Source organism: Aedes albopictus, chromosome 3, assembly GCF_035046485.1.
Source record: "Aedes albopictus strain Foshan chromosome 3, AalbF5, whole genome shotgun sequence".
Taxonomy (NCBI): Eukaryota; Metazoa; Arthropoda; class Insecta; order Diptera; family Culicidae; genus Aedes; species Aedes albopictus.
In genome coordinates, this window is record NC_085138.1 from 127,597,676 (window position 1) to 127,616,517 (window position 18,842).

An 18,842-nucleotide genomic window follows, 5' to 3' on the forward strand; every position below is an offset into this window, starting at 1 on the left:
TTTAATATGATTCTTGGTATCATTGATTTATAATCCAGTTTATGATAGCATGAATCATTTGAAAATGGTATGCTGTATAATTGCCTTATAATACCGTTCTATTCGGGATATCAGTTCCATTTGACTTTTCGTTTTCATCACTTTTGCGTTAACGTTATGAACTTACTTTCAAAACCATAATTTAAATTGCGAATCTTTATGTTAATGTGTAAAAAAAAATACCAAATCATGAGCGTTCCATATTGAAAGTACCCGCATAACAGTCCCATAATGAATTTGTGTATCCTGTAACACAAAACTGAACGTTGTAGCAAATGTAATATTTTTCACAGTTATGTATTGAGGTGCAAAGAAATCTGTGAAAGGTAAGGGGCTGTTCATAAACCACGTAGACCAAAATTTGGCCATCTCAGACCCCCCCCCTCCACCCTCGTAGACTTTTGTCCATACAAAAATTTTGAAATTTGTATGGATCGTAGACTTTGGGCAGACCATCAACCACCCCCCCCCCCCTCCCCCTAAAAAGTCTACGTGAACGTGGTTTTTAAACAGCCCCTAAACCATTTTTTCAAATTTTTTTTTTTTGCTAGGTTTCTAGCTGCACTCTGAATAGAGTTGACACCTCTACACTACACGGAGCCGCCAAACTACCCAAAATTGAGTTCTTTGGACGCAATCTCATAGTTCGGCCCAATAAGCCAAATTTGAGTAAATCGATTAAACTCACGCTAGGTAAATTGCCTTCACCTCCAGCAAAAACATTTACTTAAGAGTAGGTAAATTCAACCCAAGACCCCCCCCTCATTCAACCCAAATTTGAGTAAACCTGCATTTACCCAAAATTGGCTTATTGGGCTCAAGGACCCCCGCTGGGTTGATGCATCTCTGTTTGTTTTTGACAACATCGGTGAGGGAATAAGGGAAAACAACCTAATTTTGGGTAACTAGTTTATTCGATATACTTAGCTTTGAGTAAAATCGACCCAAAAATTAGGTAGTTTGATTTCTCCGTGTAGACCCGAAGATAGAAAAGAGTACACTACAAAAAATCCAAACGTCATAGCTACGTGAAAACATACGTAGTATTTTTCCATCGCACTTTCCACGTAGCACTTACGTGGAACATATGTCGTTTTCGTTTTTGTGGCGATGCTACACCGTTTCGTGCTACACTTTTCGCTGAAAAAACGAACGTTTTTGGTGTAGTTGCATTGGTGTGCGTGTATAAAAACCAAAATATTGACAACTTTGCAAACGCTGATTGGTGGACGCGGTGTACACCTGCTACACTCCCGATTTTTTGAGTGCTGCACTATCATGAGCGGTGCAGAAAAAGTGCTACACCGGTGCAGCACGAAAATCAAAAACGAACATTTTCGGTGCAAAAGTGCTGCACCGGTGTAGCTACACCGCAAAAACGAAAACGACAATAGATAGCAAGGAATGAACTCTAGAGCCACTCATGAACTATTTATCCACCGGCATTCCACGTAGCAGTAACGTGACCTTTTCGTATCCTTTACAGAGTGTTCCTGTACTTTTCACTAGACACTTCAGGAAATTGTATTTGGAATTTATATCACAATTACGGTATCTACAGATAAAATTGAGCTTGGGCTTTTGCTTTTGTTTTGGTTAAGTATTGTGACATCACCTAATTCCAATCACTTTTTTTCGGTTCCTAATTCCGTTAACACCGTCAAAAACGAATTGGGTAAATGGAATTAGGAACAAAAAAAGTGATTGAAATCAGGAGATGTCACGGTATTTTAAATAACTACACTATCTTCCGACTGGTGAATTTTAAACATAACTTGATTTGTATATAGTTAGGAAATAATGTAGGTAAATAACTATTGGAGTAAAATGTGGTAAAAGACAAAAAAAAAACTTTTTCTCGCATCCTTCAAGACTTGTTTAATTTATTTGAAAAGTTGAAGCACTATTCACTTGAAAAACTATTTCTGGTGCACTTTTGGTATTTTTTTTTTTCTTTGGCGCTAGTTAGATTCCTGCAGCATGCTCTTTGAAGGATGCGGGCACTCCTGTTGACGCATGAAGGATAACTCCGCCGACATTTTTCACGCCTTCAATACAGCAAAAATGCAAACCATTCCTGTAGAAACATGAAAAATTAACTAGATATGCGCAAAAATGCTCACAATCAATGAAAAGGTACTTACTGATGTGGAATTTAGTAATTATTGTAACGACTCCCAGAATTCGTTTTTCACTGACGCCATCTTGGCGATTGTCCACACGCAAGTTCACCACTAAATAAACAAAGAATGAACCTGTTTGAATGAACGTAAGCAGCTACTTGAATTTCACGTAGCATGTACTGGGTAAATAGATGAAGGTAACAGAAGCTCAATTTAGTGTTTACCTTTGTTCCGGTGACTATTACCGGCGGCAGGTAACTTCTAGAAAATGAACTCTTTTTTAGCGCTACGTGAATTTCCACGTAGCCTTGACGTGTGGATTATTTTGAGTGTACGTAATCTTTCAGAAGCAGTTTGCCAGCCGTACGCGGAAAATGATATCCATTAAGACACTGTTGCAAACTGACTCAAAAAGTTACGGTAGAAGATTGGAAAGTTTTCAATTGGTCAGTCAGTCAGAATTTGCCTATGTAGTGTTATGGTCACACGGTTTGTGTTTGTCTTCTTGTTTGATTTGGTTGGTATGGTTCCGTTCAATATGTATTTCTCCTCGTTAAGTCAGTTGTAGTATGTTTGTTTTTTTTTCGTCAAATCAATCGAACCCCGTATGCTAAAATATAGTCGATCCTGTGTCAAATTGATTTCTTGATTTCGCTAATTGTTTTCTACTACTCTGTGTTCATCTCTTGTGTCCTTAAATTGTCATCGGTCTAAAACCCACAGAAACATGTAACTGAATTTCTGTTGGTGTCATAATACCAGCTAAGAGATAAACAAAAATACGCCTACAAATACTATGAAAAATATTCAAATTCGTTCAATTGTCCTATCGGTCCTACCTAGATAAACCATGTCATTTTCTCAAGTGTAGTCTAGAAATGTCAACCTACACTGAACGGCGGCTTGCGGTTAAAATTACTATTCTGAGGGTCAATTTAAATGCACAACGCCACTAAATTTGTGCAGACTGAGTTTCGTTTTATTTCAACAGAATTATGTTTTCAATTTTACCATGGACTCGATTCTCAATTAAAAAAAGTTTCTGTTGGCAACCGGATTCGAACCAAGAATCTTGACATCACCAGGCTCGCACGCTACCAGTCAGCTATTGAACCGGTTGATGTGAGAAGAAACAAAACGCACACAAGAAGCGTTGGTGGGTCGATGATCATGTTTTGCCATGGTAAATTTAAAAACATTTTTGTGCTTATCATTACTGCAAGGCTCCTTTAAGTGTAGTCATACACAAGTAACGTTGTTCAGTTAATAAAAAGCAGTCAGTTTTTGTCCAAAATGTCACGTCGAACGCATTGACGTCAACAATGCGTTTAAGTGTTCGCACGTTAGCTTCGAATCTATCAGCACAATTAAGTGCTGCAAATCTCCTTCCCATTAATTCTTCGGTCGATTTTAATTGCTTTATTTAAAGAAAATATGACCAACTGTAACGCTGAAGTTATAATTCTGGATAATGCATCTGCACCAACATTATTACTTCCTTTGATATATTGTATTTCGAAGTCATAATCTTCAAGATCTAAACGCATCTGGGTTAACTTTTTGGTAGGTTCTTTCATACCAAAGAGATACACCAGAGGGCGATGATCTGTTCTGATCATGAATCTTCTTCCATACAGATATGGTTTGAAATGATCGATGGCCCAGTGTATGGCAATCATTTCTTGTATTATTGTATGTTTTTTCGTGTCTGCATTGCTAAATGCTTTACTGGCATAAGCAATGGGTAAGTCATTTCCGTCAAAATTTTGTGACAACACCGCACCGCATCCAATGTTCGAAGCATCCGTTGTCAATACGAATTGTTTTGTAAAATCAGGATATTTAAGAATTGGTGGGTTTAATAATTTTTCCTTAAGAGCTTCAAAAGCTGCCTGACAATCATTTGACCACGTAAACTTTATATCCTTCTTTAATAAATTGTTTAACGGCCTAGCAAGTTGCGCAAAATTTGGCACAAACTTCCTATAATAATTACAAAAGGCCACAAACCTACGAACGTCATCTGCGTTAGTTGGTTTGGGATATTTTTTTATTACATCAAATTTTGAATTATCTGGGAGAATTCCATTATCTGAAATTTTATGGCCTAAGTAAGTTACTTCTGCCTTAAAAAATTGACATTTTTCGGGATTGAGTTTCAAATTATACTGTCTCAATCTTTCAAAAACTCGCTTTAAATTGTTAAGATGATGATTTATAGAGCATCCTATGACAACTATATCATCAATGTATACGAATGCACATTCAGGTGTTAAACCTGCCATGGCAATCGTCATCATGCGCTGGAAACTATTTGGGCTTATATTGAGTCCAAATGGTAAGCGCGTAAAAGCATAATGCCCAGAGGGTGTTGAAAATGCCGTATATTTTCTGGAATCAAAATCTAGAGGAATTTGATGAAATCCTGCCATCAAATCCAGAGTACTGAAGTATTTAGCTCTACCTAGTTGATCCAAAATAGTATCGATTCTAGGTAGGGGAAATCTGTCAGCCAAAATTTTTTTATTCAGCTGTCTGAAATCGACAACTAGTCTCCATTTTTTCTCACTGCTGCTCGACTTTTTGGGTACCAACAGAATTGGTGAATTGTAAGCCGAGACTGAGTGTTCAATCACATCATTTTTCAACAAATTTTGGACTTGAGATTCAATCTCCTCATTGTGCGCGTGTATATTCCTATAATTTGGGATGTATACAGGCACGTTATCTGAAAGTTCTATATTTTGTGAATAGAAGTTGTTAGTAGTGAGGTTATCTTCTCCTAACGCAAAAATATCATTGTATTCGTGAATTAAATTTTCAAAAGGTTCCTTGGCTGATGCTGGTAGTTCTGAAACATTAATTTTTGATCTTATTTGATCAGTTCGGTCGGAAATATTACCGTTTTTATTGACATTTGCTACGATAAAATTCTTCAGAGGTTTCATCATAGGCTTAAAATCTTTTATAAGTACTGCTTTATCAGTAGTATTTATAAATTTAACGTATTTTGTTGATGGTGACGTCAATGTATTGCCACAGAAAATCCCTGGTTGGATTTCTTCGGCACACACTAACATATCTTCATTCAAATTTAAATCATTTATTTTTCTTACAACTTCGCAACGTTCAGGAAGTATGAATCCTCCATTGAAGTTGTCTTCAATGGGAATGTTAACTTCCTCATTATTGCATCGAATGTTCAAAATCCAGGATTCATAATCAATACTGCATTTAAATGCAGTTAAAAAGTCTCGTCCCAATATCCCATCAGTAAATATTGGAAAATTTTCTTCAACTATTTGGAACTCATGTTCCAATGTAATGGTATTTTGGAATGTTAGTTGTGTCACAGCTGATGCAACAGTTTCAATTTTATTTTCTGATATTCCAGAGATCATACATCTTCGATCTCGATTTATCAGTTGATCATGCAATATATTATTTAATTTGAATATAGAAACGTCAGCACCTGAATCGACCATAAAGGTACATGTAGAATTTGATATTCCAATATGTGCCTTTATAAAATTTGATGCTGATGGGTTTATTGTGAAAAGCGTTGAATTTGGCCTAAAAAATTTTGTGGCTGTTGAGTGTTTTGATGTTGCGTTGTTGGTTGTGGAGCGTTTGTTGCTTGTTGGGGTAACTGAGGTGTCTGACCACTTTCACTGTTCGTATAATAAATACGGGACTGAGAATGTCCTCTATATGGTCTTCTACCACGTGAAGAATAGAAATTTGCACTATGTCCTCGGTTTTGATATCGGCCTTGGAAATTTCCACGAGAATTGCCTCTGAAATTTCCACGATAGTTACCTCTGTTTCCTCTATAGTGGCCTCTGTCGAAAAAACTTCTATCTCCTCTGATGTGTCCACGATGTACTTGACCTCGTTGGACAAACATCAGTTGAGAGTGGTTGGCATTAGAAGAACTTTTCTCATTTTCTACAGTTTTCTCGATGGCCGCAGACAAGGTTTTAAATTCTGCTGCCTTTAATAAGATTTTTGTTTCTGGGTTTTTCACTCCTGTGTAAAGAGCTTTTACCCCTTGTTTAATTGCCATTTTTTGGGCTGTATCAACTGGTATTTTCTCAGCAATGTATGCTCTTTCGAGCTGCTGAGTGAGTTTCTCGACGCTATCTGTAAATTTGTTAATGTCTCCTATTTGTTTCAAATCTTGAAGCTTTGCAACAAAAACATCAGGTGATGTTTTTGATGTACATTTTGCTTCTAATTCATTGATTATCTCATCGAAATTTCGTGGATTTTCACCTACTGCTGCTCTTGCTTTTCCAGATAGTTTCGATAGTACTACCTGTACGGCTGCAACGGTATTATCATTAGTCAGAATTGTCTTTCCTGCTTTAAGAGCAGAGATAAAGCTTGATAAATTATCATTTGATCCATCGTATGATGGAATCAAAGATGAGATTGTTTTGATTGTTTCAATAATATTAGCCATTTCTTCCTCCTGATATTCTTCTTCTAACTCTTCTTTTTCCCCTTCTACTCTGTCTTCTTCTTCTACTTCTTCTTCTTCTTCTTTTTCGATTGTTCCTGCTTCTTCTACTTTACTTTCTTCTACCCCTGATTCTAGTGCTGTCCGTGAAATTCCTAATTGTTCGTTCTCGTTTAGTAATGTCAATGATTGGTTGATTTTTCCACAAATTTCTGTACCCTTTTTTATAACTGCCTCATTTTGCAGATCTTTATTAGTTTTTAGAATGTTTTTAAGCCTTTTCTTCAAATCACTTAAATATTTCACCTTTTGTAGTCGCGTTTCCTCTGAAAATCGGTTGTACTTTTTCAAACTTTCCAAATATTTATTAGAAATTTCATTTATTTGGAAAAATTCGTCCATTGAAATTAATTAAAATCTTCTATGAGGTAAATTGAAGGAGGTTTCCATGTTTAATTTTACCTTATCTTGAAGTCGGAGCAGGATCAGGTGACACCCAGCTGGCACGGCCCCTATTGTCGCTAGGTCGTTGGTATCTTATTTTTGTTGCTCGAGGTTTAATGCTTGCCTTCAGTTGCATAGCCAGCATTTTAACCTCATCCACTGGTATTTTTACGCGTGCGCCCCACTGGCGCATGTTTTCGTCTGAACGGTTGACGTTTAGTGGTATATATTCAATACCATCTTTTTTCACTTTTTGTCCAGTAGATTTTTGTGTGGTTTTTACTTTTTCAATTACACTTTTTAGTTTTTGTTCACTTGTCGGTGCACCTTTTACTTGTTGTTCATTTCTTGGTCCGAATTTTCTTACGAGTTCTTCTCTTTTTCGGCTTACTTCTTCTAATATTAGGCCATGGTAAGCCTGCACATTTGAGGTACGATTTTTCTTCATTTCACTTTATTTTTCTTTGTCAATGTTTTTTTAAACTTTGCTTAATGTTTCTGAGGATTTGCATCCTTTTTCGAAAGCTCTGCGCCTGACGTGTTTTGCGTGCCATTTGTAGGCAGTCACAGATAGTTGTATAATATTAAGAGCAAGAAGGATCCACAATTTTATGGCATGTTCTTCATGCAGGATACTGTGATCTTCTAGCTGGTTCACTATATTCACTTGTGGGTCGCCGCTGATTGATGTTGTTTTGGACTGTTGTTTTTCCCATCACGAGTTACGCAATCACTTTGAAAATTTCAGCAAGCGTTCCTTAACGAATCACACAGTCACAGAATTTTCCTCGGAGAAGGTTCGGCCACTTGGCACGGTCAGCCATGTAACGCTGTGTCTTATTTTACAACACTCGGCGGTGATATCGATTAAAAACAACGTTATGCGTTGAGGTCCGAAGACCAAATTGAACTGATTTATTCGGCCTGGGAAAACCCCTTTTATAGGGCCAGCCAGACTGCCAAAAGTATATCATACAATGTGTTTACATAGAACCTTATGGAAGTTTCCTGGAGTGATTTATGCTTAGGTCAGCGGACGACGCGTCGTCGTCGTCTCGATCGAACCGTCGTATGCTCATATCGATTTGGCGAGCGATACATTGTTGTAATTAATTTGCAAACGTAAGCGTTGGGATACGAACGATAGCACGTTCGTCGCGTATGTAGAATTGGCTCGTTTTGCACTACACAACTAACATTGCAAAAATTCGAAAAAGCGACTATGACATTAAAAACAATAAATTACTAATCAAAATCAACCGAGAAACGTGGGAAATAGAGCCCAAACAACATTTTGAAGTCAGCTGGCTGTAAAAGGTTCCGAAACCTGTCACAAATCCAACAATACTTTTATTAGAATTTGTAACGATCATCAAAACCTTCTTAAATCCAACCGACTTGGAATTATTGCTTGGGAATAGACTCTAATGAGCCCTGGCGGATCCTCCATGTTTATCGAGCATGTCTGATGCATATGATCAGCCATACTCCATCTGCAGCAGCCGGTTCGTGATGAACCGTTGGAGGCGCATTAAAGTGTTAAAAAGGTGATAATATATATTATGTTTCACTAAAGAACACTACATTACAATAATCAAAATGAAACTCCTTCACTTTAATACCGTCAACCCCTGCGAACTTGGCCAGGGTAAACCATTTTTTCAAATTTTCAAATGGATATTCAAACTTCAAGTGGCGTTTTCTCAATTTTCACTTTTCACAAATGGAACTAATATGCGAGTGGAGGCAGTTGACAGTTACATATTGATTTTTTTTATTAGAGCAAATTGCAATTATTGGAAATTTACGGTGAACATGTAGGGTGCTTATTATGTCCCACCTACCTCTACTACACTAATTCAATTATAATCCTGCAATCAATTGGCGTTTTGGCTTGTTTCTTGTTGCTGAAGTCTTGGGCGTTACAATACATGAGCAGTGGCAAGGTTCCTTATGGTTTCAAATAAAATTCTGATGTCCACTAAACAAGAAAATTCCACTCTTCCAGAACAACCAGACGTCGTTCGAGGAGAAATGGCCGCAAATGCGCCCGATCGTGCTGAAACTGCTGAAACAAGAACCGGTCACACACTCCGAATGGCAAGAGCTGTTCTACGCAGTACATCTGGTGTGCCTCTGGGATGACAAAGGTCCCTCGAAAATACACGACTGCCTACAGGAGGACATCGTCACGTTCATCAAGCAGGCCCAAAGCCGAGTGCTGGCCCAACGCGAGGAGCAAGCACTGCTTAAAGCCTACATCGTGGAGTGGAGAAAATTTTTCACCCAGAGCAGCTATCTGCCGTTGCCGTTTTGGCAGCTGGAAAATGCCTTGCAGGTCAGTACGGAACTGAATGTTTGAAAGAAAAGAATGTAGAATTGTTTCCTTTTTTGTTTCAGGGCAAAAGTCAGTCATCCGGACACAACTCGAGTAGCAGTTCCTCAAAAAAGTCAAATCACTCGGACGACAGCATCGTGCGGAAGCTGATGCTGGATCTGTGGAACCAGAGCATTTTCATGAACATCAAACACCGCCTGCAGGACTCGGCCATGAAGCTGGTGCATGCTGAGCGGAACGGGGAAGCATTCGATTCGCAGCTAGTGATCGGTGTCCGCGAAAGCTACGTGAATCTGTGTTCCAACACCGAAGATAAGTTGGAGATATACCGGGAGAACTTTGAAGCCGCTTATCTACAAGCGACGTCTGCGTTCTACCGATTGAAGGCCAGCGAACAGCTACAGGCAGATGGAGTCAAGAGCTTCATGGAATATGCCGATGCCAAGCTGCGAGAAGAGGAAGCCCGAGCCGAGCGATACTTGGAACCGGGCAGCATAACCGCTCTGGCACAATGCTGTGTCACGGTGCTTATCGGAGATCACTTGCCAACTCTGCTGGCGGAATGTCCTCCGTTGATAGAGGGTCGTGAAACCGATCGATTGCAGTTGATGTTCCGTCTTCTGGACAGAGTGGCAGGTGGCGTGGATCCTATGCTTCGAGACTTGGAGAATCACATTGTGCAGGCCGGCTTGGCGGACATGGTGGCCGCGGCTGACGTTATAACCCAGGATTCCGAAAAGTACGTGGAAAGACTGCTGGAGCTGTTCCGTCGGTTTAGCAACCTGGTGAAGGAAGCCTTCAATGACGATCCTCGGTTTCTGACGGCTCGCGATAAAGCCTTCAAAACGGTGGTCAACGACATCACGGTGTTCAAGTTGGAACTGCCGACGTCGGCCACGGCCATGGCGCGCGGTATTAAGTCGGCCACTCCGGAGTCCAAGTGTCCGGAGCTGCTGGCCAACTACTGTGATATGCTGCTGAGGCGGACGCCTTTCAGCAAGCGGCTCACCACGGAGGAAATCGAATCTCGCCTGAAGGACGTACTGCTGGTGCTCAAATACGTAAGCAATAAGGATGTCTTCATGCGCTATCACAAGGCGCATCTAACTAGAAGGTGAGTGACTGGGATTGAAATGTGTTCTGAAAGTGTAATTTTGCTTTTCTTCTTTGTCGCAGACTGATCCTCGATTCCAGTGCTGATAGCGAAAAGGAAGAGGACATGGTGGAATGGCTGCGGGAGGTCGGTATGCCGGCTGACTACGTCAATAAGCTAGCTAGGATGTTCCAGGATATAAAGGTAAGAGGATATTGAAGGTAACGACATGTGGTGATCGAGAAGCAAAGGTTTCCTCTTACGTAATAAATGGGCAGACCCTTAGGTTTTTACCGTTAGTAACTCAATAGTTTTCAGTTGATTTCCAATAAAGAACACTATCATACCTGCATTTTTTACACTTCCAGGTTAGTGAAGATTTGAACACACAATTCCGGTCGCAAACGACACGACATGATGCCATCAATATCAAGATCCTGAACGCCGGGGCCTGGGCGCGAGGTTCCGAGCGAGTGTCTGTTAGTTTACCGCTCGAACTCGAAGACTACATCCCCGAGGTGGAGGAATTCTACAAGAAGAAACATTCCGGTCGAAAACTGCTGTGGTATCATCACATGAGCAACGGTACCATCACCTTTGCCAACAATTCCGGCCGGTTCGATCTGGACGTGACCACGTTTCAGATGGCGGTGCTATTTGCCTGGAACCAGCGCCCGAACGACAAAGTGTCCTACGAAAATCTGCGCCTGGCAACGGAACTCCCCGATCCGGAGCTGCGCCGAACGCTGTGGTCTTTGGTTGCCTTCCCGAAGCTTAAGCGGCAGCTACTTTCGTATGACCCGGTGGTGGCAAATCCGAAAGATTTTACCGAAAACACTCTATTTTGGGTGAATCAAGAATTTGCCCTGATCAAGAATGGTAAACCACAGCGACGGGGCAAGGTCAATCTGGTCGGGCGGCTACAACTCAGTACCGAACGATCTCAACAGGAGGACAATCAGTCCATTGTGCAGCTGCGAATACTGCGCACCCAAGAGGCCATCATCAAGATCATGAAGATGCGAAAACGATTGAGCAACGCTGCCCTGCAGGTAAGCAACTCAACTTTCCGGAAATTAACAAGACTTTAAAAATATGGGTTAGAACCGTTTCAATTCTCAACCGTTTCAGGCCGAACTGGTGGATATCCTCAAAAACATGTTCCTACCGTCGAAGAAGATGATCAAGGAACAGCTCGAGTGGCTAATAGAGCACAAGTACATGCGACGGGACGACGACGATATCAACACATTCATCTACATGGCTTAGGCGCACCTACGGAATCAGAGCCGGGAATTCATCAAACTAAATTTTACACCTCTCTCTATCCCTCTCTCGAACCGTACCTACACAAATCACAGTCCGTACTAGCATGTGTGATGGACTGACTGAGTAGTTCCTGGGAGGAGGGGAGGAGGGGACTTACAAAGCAAACGTGGTTCATATGCGCCGTGCACTGTGCGTGCAGGCGATCAGCCTGCTTCCTCGCTGGTAATCCAGATCTGAACCGACTAAGACATATTGTTTAATTGTTGAACCTTTGTCCAGGGAGGAAATAGGTATAACGCTTGCAAGAAAATAAACCGATAGGATTTTGAGAACAACCCAGCACTCTATTCTTGGAAGAAAAGATCAGCTTAAATTATCACATCCCGTTAGGTAGGTGTTATGTTTTTCGAAGTCTCATCGATTTTTTGCTGAGTGGAGCGCATTCTCCACTCGGCTCCACTAAAGTTGCCATTGATGATCATTTTTTCTTCGATCGGCCACCAACTGTTCACGAATTTCTGCATATCGCCCATCATGAGGCTGTTCTCATCTGGTGTTTATTGTCGAAGCCGAATCTGCGGTCCTTCAGTAGATCGGCAAATATGCGGGTGCTCCCATTGAAATTGAGAGCTCGATGTGGCCCCTCTAGAGTACTGTAAAAGCAGCCATTAACGACGCAGCTGAGAGCACCATAGGATAGGGTTGGGCGGGGCAAGATGGGTCAATCCCATTTTTGAGCGCATTACTTATGATTTGATTATGTTAATATTTTTTTAGGTCACGAAGTCCGTTCAGCTGCTTGGTTTCGCTGTTGATATTTATATTATAGCTCGTAAATTTGAAACGATGGCGGAAACGTACATGCGACTAAAGAATGAAGCCAGGCGAATCGGATAAGTCATTAATGCGTCGAAGACAAAGTACGTGATAGCAAAGGGCTCCAGGGAGGAATCACTGCGCTCGCAACCCCCAATTTCTACCGACGGTGATGAAATCGAAGTGGTAAAAGTATCCGTATAATTGGGCTTACTGGTGACTGCCAACAACGACACCAGCAGAGAAATACAGAGATGCATTGTGGCAGGAAATCGAGCTTAATTTGGTCTCCGCAGAACTATACGATCTACAAAACACTAATAAGGCCGGTAGGCCTCTATTAGCACGAAACATAGACCCTACGTGCACAGGATCAACGCGCACTTGGAGTTTTCGAACGTGTTGGTGTTGCGTACCATCAGTGAGTGAATCAGCTGCTGAGAGAACCAACCATCGTCAACACCGCGAAAATCGGAACTATAACAATATTTAACGTGAGCCATGAAATACGAAGATGCATCATCAGCGGAAGAAGAAACTACAGTAAAAAAAGATTCACCCCGCAACAAATATACCTATGTGCGGAATAATAAGGCCGGTGGTCCATAACGGACACGAGACATGCAGGGCCGGATTTATCTAACAAAGGAAAAATCTTGTGATCTGATTTTAATCATAAGAATTTCAAACTAGAGGTAGGCGCGGCATAATGAGCAGGTGGGGCATAATGAGCACCTTGTATTTTCACTGTAAATCTTCAAATTAACAAAACAAATTGCTTGATTGTAGCCTTATTATCTACAATCCAATGAGTTGATGACAAAACATTAGTAAAAAAAATCGTTTACCTTGAAAAATTAATCAAAATGCGTAAAGTGGTCATGTACTGGGAAAATATTATAAGAATCAGGTGACCTAAAATAAGGTTTTGGGTATCGAAATCACAACTTAGTGGCATCTATCGATTTTCTTGATATTTCCTAGGCCAATAAAATGTATTTATAATACTTTTCAACTATTTGTATAATTATCGGGGCTATTTTATAACTCGAGTCGATTAAATCGGGTCGCTTGCTATCACTGTCGAGTCGAGCAGAAAAGCGATCACAGAAACCGACTAGCTCGACAGTCGACAGCAGAAGAGTGGTCGATTCGCGATTTTGACAGTTTACTGAGAGGAATTTACTCTAGAAAGTAGAGTAATCCTCTAGAAATTCTTCAAGGAATTCCTCCTGAAATTCCTCTAGTAATTCCTCCAGAAATTCCAGTAGGAATTTCTTCAGAAATTTCTCTGGAAATTCCTCCAGGAATTACTCTGGAAATTCCTCCAGAAATTCCACTAGGCAATTCTCCAGAAATTTTTCTAGGAATTTCTCCGAAAATTCCTAGAGGAATTTCTAGAGAAATTGCAAGATGAATTTCTGGAGGAATTTCTAGAGGAATTTCTGAAGGAATTCCTACAGGAATTTCTGAAGGAATTACTAAAGGTATTCCTAAAGGAATTCCAAGAGGAATTTCTGGAGAAATTTCCGGAGGAATTCCTGGACGAATTCCTAGAGGAAATCCTTGAGGAATTTCTTCGGCAATTCCTCTGGGAATTCCTCCAGCTATTCCTCTGGGAATTCCTATAGCAATTCCTCTGGGAATTCCTCCAGCAATTCCTCTAGGAATTCTTCCAGGAATTCCTCTAGGAAATCCTCCAGGAATTCCTCTAGGAATTCCTTTTAGGAATTCCTTTAGGAATTCCTCCAGGAACTCCTCTAGGAATTCCTTCAGGATTTCCTCTAGGAATTCCTTCAGGTTTTCCTCTAGGAATTCCTTCAGGAATTCCTCCGGAAATTCCTCCGGAAATTCCTCCAGAAATTCCTCTAGGAATTCCTCTAATAATTCCTCTAGGAATTCCTTCAGAAATTCCTCTAGAAATTCTTCCAGAAATTCATCTTGGAATTTCTCTAGAAATTCCTCTAGGAATTTTCGGAGAAATTCCTAGAAGAATTTCTGAAGAAATGCCCAGAGGAATTTCTGGAGAAATTTTAATTATTGGAGGAATTTCTGCAGGAATTCATTGAAGAATTTTAAGAGGAATTCCTGGAGGAATTCGTGGAGGAATTCCTGCAGGAATTTCCGGAGGCATTCCTGCAGAAATTTCCAGGGATCTTGTGGAGGAATTCCTGGAGGAATTTCCAGAGGAATTCTCGCAGGAGTTTCCGGAGGAATTTCTGGAGGAATTTCAGGAGGAATTCCTGGAGAAATTCCCGGAGGAATTGCTGCAGGAATTTCCGGAGGAATTCCTCAAGGTATTTCTCCACAAATTCCTTTAAGGGTTTCATCCAGAATTCCTCCAGAAATTCCTCTAGGAATTCTTCCGAATATTCCTCTGGAGGAATTCCTAGGGGAATTCCTAGAGATATTCCAGGAGGAATTCCTAGAGTAATTTCCAAAGCAATTTCCAGAGGAATTCCTAGAGAAGTTTCCAGAGAAATTTCCAGAGGAATTTCTAGAGGAATATTCGGAGGAATTCTTAGAGAATTTAACGGAGGAATTCCTTGAGGAATGATGTTGGAATCCCTGGAGGAATTTCTGGAAGAATTCTGGAGGAATTTGGGAGGAATCTCTAGAAGAATTTGTGGAGGAATTCCTTGAGGAGTTCTGGAGGAATTCCAAGAGGAATTTGTGGATAAATTACTGGAGGAATTTCCGGAGAAATTCCAAGCGAAATTTCCGGAGGAATTCCTAGAGGAACTTTCGGAGGAATTCCTGGAGGAATTTCCGGAGGAATTACTAGAGGAATTCCTAGAGGAATTTTTGGAGTAATTGCTAGAGGAAATTATACAGGAATTGCTGGAGAATACCGAAAGAAATTTCTGGAGGAATTCCTAGAGGAATTTCTGGAGGAATTACTAGAAGAATGTCTGGGGCAATTCCTAGAGGAATTTCTGGAAAAATTCCTAATGAAATTTCTGAGGAAATTCCTAGAGGAATTTCTGGGAAATTCCTTGAGAAATTTCTGGAGAAATTCCTAGAGAAATTTCTGGTTCAATTCCTAGAGGAATTTTTGGAGAAGTTCCTAGAGGAATTTCTGGGAATTCTTAGGGGAATTTCTTGGAAATTCGTAGAGGAATTTCTGGAGAAATTCCTTGAGGAATTCCTGGTAAAATTTCCAGAGGAATTTCTGGAGAAATTCGTAGAGGATTTTTTTGGAAAAATTCCTAGAGGAATTTCTGGAGAAATTCCTAGAGGAATTTCTGGAGAAATTCCTAGAAGAATTTCTTAAGAAATTTCTTGAGGAATTTCTTGAATAATTTTCAGAGGAGTATCTGGGAAATTCCTAGAGTAATTTCTGGAGAAATTCCTAGAGGAATTGTTAGAGGAATTTCTGGAGAAATTCGTAGAGGAATATTTGGGGAAATTTCTAGAGAAATTTCTTGAAGAATTTCTGGAGAAATTTCTTGAGGAGTTCTGGAGAAATTTCTTGAGGAATTTTTGGAAAAATTCCTAGAGGAATTTCTGGAGAAATTCCTAGAGGAATTTCTGGAGAAATTCCTAAAGGAATTTCTGGAAAAATTTCTGAGGAAATTCCTTGAGGAATTTCTGAAGATTTTCCTAGAGGAATTTCTGGAGAAAGTCCTGGTTAAATTTCTAGAAGAACTTCTGGAGAAATTCCTAGATGATTTTTTGGAGAAATTCCTAGAGGAATTTCTGGGAAATTCTTAGGGGAATTTCTGGGAAATTCGTAGAGGAATTTCTGGAGAAATTCCCTGAGGAATACTTGGTGAAATTTCTAGAGGAATTTCTGGGGAAATTTGTAGAGGAATTTTTGGAGAAATTCCTAGAGATGAATTTCTGAAGATTTTCCTAGAGGAATTTCTGGAGAGTTTCCTAGAGGAATTCCTGGTAAAATTTCTAGAGGAACTTCTGGAGAAATTCCTAGATGAATTTCTGGAGAAATTCGTGGAGGAATTTCTGGAGAAATTCGTAGAGGAATTTCTGTAGAAATTCCTTGATAAATTTCTGGATAAATTCTCAGAGGAATTTCTGGGAAACTCTTAGAGGAATTTCTGGAGAAATTCCAAGAGGAATTTCTTGAGGAATTTCTGGAGAAATTCGTAGAGGAATTTCTGGAGGAATGGATCATTGAAGCCGACTTTTCCGCTACTCACCGCATCAAAACAAAAGCGCCTACGTATATGGACGGTAACACAGTGACAGCAGTCTTGTTACGTCAAACACATACGGCTACGGTGGCGCTATCTGTTCATTTCATAGCGGCCGTTTTAGTTATTTTAGTGATCCATTCCTAGAGGAATTTCTGGAGGAATTCCTAGAGGAATTTCTGAAGGAATTCCTAGAGGAATTTCTGGAGGAATTCCTAGAGGATTTTTTGGAGGAATTCCTAGAGGAATTGTTGGAGGAATTCCTAGAGGAATTCCTGGAGGAATTCCTAGAGGAATTCCTGGAGGAATTCCTAGAGGAATTCCTGGAGGAATTCGTGGAGGAATTCCTAGAGGAATTTCTGGAGGAATTCCTGGAGGAATTTCTAGAGGAGTTTCTTGAGGAATTCCTAGAGGAGTTTTTGAAGGAATTCCTAGAACAATTCCTGGAGGAATTCCTAGAGGAAATCAGGTTTTGATCACCTAAACACAGGATGAACATAAAAAGATAGAAGATCTGGCGCTATGGCTAAAGCGTCCTCGGAGCAGGCTCCTCCAGAGCATATTCCGGTGGCCACGGGTTGGTCAGGGAAGTCATTAATCCTTTTTATGGATAATAATATGGTGTACATATATGAAAAATGGTGAATATAGGGCCTTCGCATGCCTAGTTTTGGCACTATGGTCAAAATTTCTTCCAAGTTAGCTCCTCCAGGGCACATTGCGGTGGCCACGGGTTCACCACGGTGGCCATTGGTTCGCTAAGAGGATGGATATGATGAATCATCAAGAAAGAGCCGCCGCATGCCTAGCTTTGGTGTCCTGACCAAGGCGGCCTTGACTGAATGCCAAGGTTTCCGCGGGGGCCATTCCGACACTCGCGACAGGACCAGATCGGGTTGGTCGGTTCTACATGTCCACTACCAACCAAGCTACATACCAAATACTCATAATCAGCTGGATATTTTTGCCTAATACACCAATATGCTATCTAGTACTGCAACCATAATTTAAAGCGTATGCCGTGTACTGAATACCCGACGCGATCGCTCGTGTGTCTCTTTTTGGCGCGACTGATGGAGGGTTTAAAACGGATTCCAATGAATATTATAGAGTAGTTTTACTAATAAAATGCAAAAAAATCCCTACGCGCACAAAGCCATGTTATTGGTAAAAATTCGAAATTTCACATCAATTTGTCTGATCGCTGTGCGCAGCAGGCACTGATTGCTGTGCGATGACAGGTGGCCGACCGTTTTCATCGAGTCGTTTTATGTCGCTTTCGGTTTTAAACCTGGGTCAGAGCTGACCCTGACTCGCAATAACCGAACGAAAACGGATCCGGATCCAACCCAAATCGAGTCAACATGTAAACATTGTGCAAATCAATCGAACTGTCAGTTGCACATTTTCGTTAAATTATTCCTTTTAGAATGGGCCTTTTCATTTGACGTCTTATATCAGCTGATTGTTCGGGCGTTTGACAGTTCTTCTATGAAGATGACACGTTCTTGTTAGCAGCTGTTGTTCAAGCTTTGTAAACAAATGCATGCACGGATCTGTCACATGAAAAGGCCTATTTACACTCACGTGGAAGTGATAGTTGGCACATTTATTAATAGTGGTTTCGCAGCGCGGTGTCACGAACACTAATGCAAATCTACTGGTTGAAAATATGCCCATTTGATTTTGCTGGGAACAGCTGATCTTTGTTTACTATTTTCAACCAGTAACTCAAGTGGTGTTCGTGTAATGCAACGTGTACGTACACGCAACACTACTAAAAGCAGAAACCACTATAAATGCAAATCACATTCAAGCGAGTCATTTATCTCTAACATGCTCGAATAGTTAAGAATTTTGATTTTCTGGTTTTGTTTAGATGGATTGTTTACATCCATTTTGACAGATGAACCTCGTTCGGGTTGGATCGGAAAAAATCGGCAGAGCGAACCTCGCCATGTTTGGGTCGGATCTGGGGCGGATCCGGATCCGACTCGATCGAATAAACGAACGTTTTGACAGCAGTTAGGGCGGATCCAGAGCGAAACTAGGTTCGCTCCATGAATAAACGAAAACGACATTAGTGAGTCGAGCATTCGTTGTG

At 40.6% G+C, this 18,842-nt stretch overlaps 1 protein-coding gene across 1 annotated transcript in view; it reads left to right on the forward strand.

Moving 5' to 3' along the window:
- Positions 1-12,080, forward strand: part of LOC115269287 (cullin-5-like) — a 30,173-nt gene extending 18,093 nt beyond the window's left edge. The window contains exons 2-6 of the mRNA XM_062860633.1: positions 9,077-9,406; positions 9,469-10,520; positions 10,583-10,703; positions 10,868-11,551; positions 11,631-12,080. Coding sequence (XP_062716617.1) covers positions 9,077-9,406; positions 9,469-10,520; positions 10,583-10,703; positions 10,868-11,551; positions 11,631-11,768 — 2,325 coding nt within the window. The 3' untranslated portion in view covers positions 11,769-12,080. The remainder of the gene's footprint in view (positions 1-9,076; positions 9,407-9,468; positions 10,521-10,582; positions 10,704-10,867; positions 11,552-11,630) is intronic.
- Positions 12,081-18,842: the final 6,762 nt, after the last annotated feature.